This window comes from Capsicum annuum, chromosome 11 (assembly GCF_002878395.1).
Source record: "Capsicum annuum cultivar UCD-10X-F1 chromosome 11, UCD10Xv1.1, whole genome shotgun sequence".
In the NCBI taxonomy this organism is placed as follows: domain Eukaryota; kingdom Viridiplantae; phylum Streptophyta; class Magnoliopsida; order Solanales; family Solanaceae; genus Capsicum; species Capsicum annuum.
In genome coordinates this window covers 18,937,809-18,943,016 of record NC_061121.1, presented here as the reverse complement: position 1 = coordinate 18,943,016, position 5,208 = coordinate 18,937,809, and the positions used below count along the sequence as shown (strand labels likewise).

The 5,208-nt window shown below is 35.9% G+C and overlaps 1 protein-coding gene across 1 annotated transcript; it reads left to right on the top strand.

Moving 5' to 3' along the window:
- The first annotated feature begins 2,747 nt into the window (after nt 1–2,747).
- On the top strand, nt 2,748–3,359 carry LOC107847245 (cytokinin riboside 5'-monophosphate phosphoribohydrolase LOG3-like). Its single transcript, XM_016691443.2, has one exon. The coding sequence runs from the start codon at nt 2,751–2,753 to the stop codon at nt 3,357–3,359; it is 609 nt and encodes a 202-aa protein (XP_016546929.2). The 5' UTR covers nt 2,748–2,750.
- Nucleotides 3,360–5,208: the final 1,849 nt, after the last annotated feature.

Below are 5,208 nucleotides of genomic sequence, written 5' to 3'. Positions count from 1 at the left end.
ATATCCTCTACACCAGCGTATGCTATCTCAAGTGTAAACAGATATTGAATGCTGATGATATCCTCGACGCCAGTGTATGTTATCTCACGTTTTAACAGATATTTGAATGCTACTGACATCCTCTACGCCAGCGTATGCTATCTTGCGCATCAACAGATATCTGAATGCAGATGATATCCTCGATGCCAACGTATGTTATCTAGCGCGTCATCAGATATTTGAATGTAGATGATACCCTCAACGTCAACATATCCTATCTAGCGCGTCATCAGCTATTTGAATGTAAATGATACCCTCGACGCCAGCGTATGCTATCTAGTGCGTCATCAGATATTTGAATGTAAATGATATCCTCGACGCCAGCGTATGCTATCTAGCGTGTCATCAGATATTGAATGGCCCTCTTTGGTAAATAGCATGAAATTATTCTTTCAGTAATTTGAAAACAATTTCACCTGAGTCTATTTGCCTGTGTTTCGCTTTCCACATGCACTGCGCTCCAAGGATAATTTTTTGAGGATGATTTTCTGTTCTTCATCCTATTGAGTGATCCTTTGATTGTTGTACTTATTTTGCCGACTCCCTCGTGTGTACCTGAGCTCAAGGTAAAAATTTAGTAGACATAAAGTCGCTTTCGCTAGCAACTATTTTTAGAAAAATTCTAAATACAATATTCATAAATAAGATAAGACGCTTTTGTTTGTCCGTCATGGTCTCAAAAATGAGATAGATAGTTCAAAAGGTCCTCGATAAATGGGTATTAAATTCATTATTCTGGGCAACCCAAAAATACCATCCTTGAACATTATATGATTTGGTGTGGCTCACAATCTGCTTGGGGATGATCTGAAAAATATTTTCACCTTTGTGTATTGATCCCTGCATCCACAGAAAAATAGTTAGTTTTAAATGAAACTACTCCGTGTTGACGTCCTTCGATCCTTGGTTTGCTCCTCGCCATCTCTCAGGTGCTCCATCGTGTTGGGACCTCCATCCCAATTCCCCATTCTAATAGATGCCTAGGCAATTACTAAATAAAAGATTTGTATAGATTTCGAAAGTAGTCTTAATTTTTAGAAAATAGTTTCGAAAGTTTCTGTAAAACTTTAGAAAATCTCTGCCAGTCATGTCATGTACGAGCACAACGGAAGCCTTCCTCTTGGTTCTGACTATATCCGATAGAAGATTTCCAAAATCGTTCATCATTGTTGGACAGTTCTTCACACAATTCTGTCACTACCGGAGATTGAGTCTACCTAGATTTTGTCGCAGCTGGTGACTTCAAAATTTTGACTTTGACCTCTGCTGCTGGGGAATTTGAAAATTTATTTTAATATATTAATGTAAATTTTGAGGACTTCCTCAAAATTTCTTCCCCAGTTTTAAAGTTGTTTGGGACGATCTTAGCTCGAGAAGATTCAAAGTCTTTGTTAGTCTTCGTTCTTTTTGTTGCGTGATGATCTTCATAATTGTGAATTTTTGAGATTCTCTCTCGAAAATTCTATCCCAATTTACTACTACTTGAGATGATCTTGGCTTGAGAAGATCTGAAGTCACTACAAAAAACTATGATTGGCGACGAAATTTATTGACAACCGATTTTCGTCACTATATAGCAACGAGACATTCAATTTGGTCACATACATGACAGTTCAATTTTTTTTGGTATATTATTAGCAATGAATCAGTGACGGAATTGTAATTTCGTCCCTAACTAATAGCAAAAAAATTGGCGCCTAAAACAAGTGACAAATTAGCAACAAAATATTGATCACTATGTTAATTATTTCGTAGCAACGGATTTAGCAAAAAAAATTCATTTTATTTAGAGACCAATGTATTCGTCGTAAAATATGAATTAATATTAAAGAATAGAAAAAGGGGCTTCTAGGGTTATCACTCATTTCAGCCGCCCCCCATTTTTCTACTCTCGCTCTCTCTCCATCTCTCAAGGATCATTCTCGATTTCAACGAGTTCTTGCCCAATTTGAACAAATTTTTGCACAAATTGAAGACATTTATACAGGTCAAGCTTACAATGGTTTCTGATTTGAAGAGTTCAAAGGTATTTGCTTCCACTGTTACACTACAGAAAGCTAGGTTTGGATGTAGTTGGATTTGGAGCTGGAAGTATTAAATGATAAGTTAATTGTTCGATTTTACTAGTGTTTATATAAGTTGTTATTGTACTGCTGAGTTCTTTATTACTATTATTTGATTTTGTTGTGGTTTTGAGCTGCTTAAACTTAGCTAGTTTTGGATCTAATTGGATTTTGATGAGTGAATTGTCCAAATATTTGTCAAAATCTGAGCCGCAGATAGTTAACCATTAAGATGTTTTGGTTATCATGATTGCCCATGATTCGGTCTTTCTCTATTATATAGAAGTTGCTAGTATTCTTTGTAAAGTTAGATCTGATTTTTGTGGTCGTCATTCTTTGGTTCTTTGGCAGGTGTTTGTTTTGATCTCCATACAGTCTTCGCAGTATCTTTAATATTTTTCGTTGTTCATTTCTGAGTGGAATCAACAGAAATAAGCATAACATTGGATCTTGATGACCTTCTTTTGCCAGAAGTTTGTAAAGTTGAACTGATGCCACTTGTTGCTCTATTTGGCCTCGTTACGGAAGGTTAGAGGAGGAGGATTACAACAAGAAAAGAACTAGGTCAAAAATTTTGTTACTTTTCTTGAATTTTGTTCAAAGAAGAGCAGAGTTACTATAGAGAAAAAGTAGAAAAACTTAAAGAAAATGAAAATGGGAAGTGATGTTATGGTGTCAAAATTCAAGAAAATTTGGGTGTTTTGTGGGAGTAGTCATGGAAAGAAAAGTAGTTATCAAGATGCTGCAATTGAGATAGGCAAAGAATTGGTCTCAAGAAATATTGATTTGGTCTGTGGAGGAGGTAGCATAGGCCTAATGGATTTGGTTTCCCAAGCAGTTCATGATGGTGGTAGGGATATTGTTGGAGTTATTCCTAGGGCACTCATGCCTAGAGAGTTAACAGGTGAAACAGTAGGAGAAGTGAAGGTAGTTGTAGATATGCATCAAAGAAAAGCAGAAATGGCTAGGCACATTGATGCTTTTATTGCTTTACCATGTGGTTATGGCACACTTGAAGAGCTATTTGAACTAATTACTTGGGCAGAGCTTGATATCCACAATAAGCCAATAGGATTGCTGAATGTGGATGGATATTACAATTCGCTATTATCATTTATTGACAAAGCTGTGAAGGAAGGCTTCATCAGTCCCAATGCTCGCCAAATTATCGTATCTGCGCCAACAGCAACAGAGTTTGTCAAGAAACTGGAGGAATATGTTCCTTGCCATGAAAGAGTTGGACTTCCATACACATAATCATAATGGAAATTCTTCTGTAGGGTTCCCGACTTTCACATCATCAATACCACCTTTGATTTCTTCTAGATTAAGCTTCTTTAATTTTCGAACTCTTTGACTCTTCTGTTTACGGTTCCAAGGCTTTAATTATCTTGCTTTTTGACATGACATGACAACGATGGGTTTTAAGTTATTTTTATGGAGGTCCAATTCAAACAATGTTTCCTCCAATTAATTTTCTGTGATCCCGGTTCTCTTGAAAAATTCTTCCCTCACATTTTCTTATTCCATCCTCTAGACCATCATTTACAGGTTTTGAAAAATAACTGGTAGAGCCCAGTTAAATCACTAGTCATTTTTATTTTTTGTAACAAAGCAATAGTCAAAAGGGGGATCTCTTACTCATTTTGATCTAGTAGGATCATTTTGTGCCAACACAGAGTAGTTTCTATTACCTGCAAAGTAAAAATAACTCAAAGATTGATGTGTTAGATTTCGATAGTAATAAGCAAAGAAAGATGATTAGGTAGGAAGTAAACACATAGAGTTATTTCTCATCTCATGCGAATTAATCCATGGAGTAATGATGACTCGAGAATTTTCAATGAATAAAATTTTGTTCGATGATATGGATAGGTGGAATTTATTAGGAAGGCTCAACTTTTCTTCTTCTCAACCTTATTTCTTCTTTCGAGAAAATGGAGGACAACAAAGGTTTTGAAGATAGAGACCGGGCCAAAAGGCTGCCTAAGTATCTCACGAATGAGAAATCAGGTCCTACGTAGTTCAAATGAGAAAAAAAGATAAACTTTGAGTCGGATCTCAAAATTTTCCCCAGTGTATGCTTCATGGCTAACACCGTCTTCTGGGAAAGAAAAGAACTGTCTTACTATGGATTGTATTTCCGATTGAAAAGATGTATGACGTCTTCGAATGTTTACGAGACTTGAAGATGAATGACATCTCTTATTGTATACAAGTACTTAGGAATGAAAGATGTCTACGATTGTCTACGAGGACTTAGGAATGAAAGATGTCTCTGATTGTCAAGGAAGACTATCTTAATTGTGGTAAAGTCCATCGGTTATCTTTGAGGACTTAATGCTAGATATCTTCGATTGTCAATGGAGATCTACGTTGATATTGTCTATGATTGTTAAAGATGAGTAATGATGAAAAATAAAAGTCATCTTAGACAATTCGAAAGAGACTGCTTTTAGCATTAAAATTGTTCCAATCAGACAATTGAAAAGATGGATGTTGGGAATCAGGAAGAGTCTGTTGACACTACTTCAGTATGTTGACAAGATTTAGAAGGTTAAGCATTGAAGAAGGTTTGTCATTATTTTGTTGTAGTTGGCAAGATTGTTATGATTGGAAGAATGTTGAAACCTTGCTTTTGAAAGTAGGAAACGATGCACCAAAAATTTAATGATTTATGACGTCATGAAAGAAGAAACGGAGTATTCTTGAACCCAAATTAAGTGAGGATGTGGAGGTTGGTTGATTAGACACTAAAGTCATTGATATTTGAATTTAAGGAGCTATTGATTTGCGCTCTTGAAGAATTTTGAAGAGCATTTTTGAATTGTTTCAGAAAATTGCCCCAGTTTTAGTACCGGAGAAATTATTCTAAAAAGTGAGAGATGAACCCTAACACAAGGTTGCCTATGTTTCTTGTCTGGACAAGAATCAGGTCAAAACGTAGTTCGAACATAATAGCTTTTTTCTCTAATTCTAGAGTCAACTTTCCTAAAATGGTAGCGATCATTTTGGAAGTTTTAAGAATGACTGCGGACTTCCCTGAGAAACTTGGGAGACTTGGAGTATTTTTTGGTCGATTTTGTGTATAGTGGGGTATATTTCC

Bases quoted from the DNA above. Each gene is read 5' to 3' on its own strand.
- LOC107847245 (XM_016691443.2), top strand. From the start codon at position 2,751: ATGAAAATGGGAAGTGATGTTATGGTGTCAAAATTCAAGAAAATTTGG.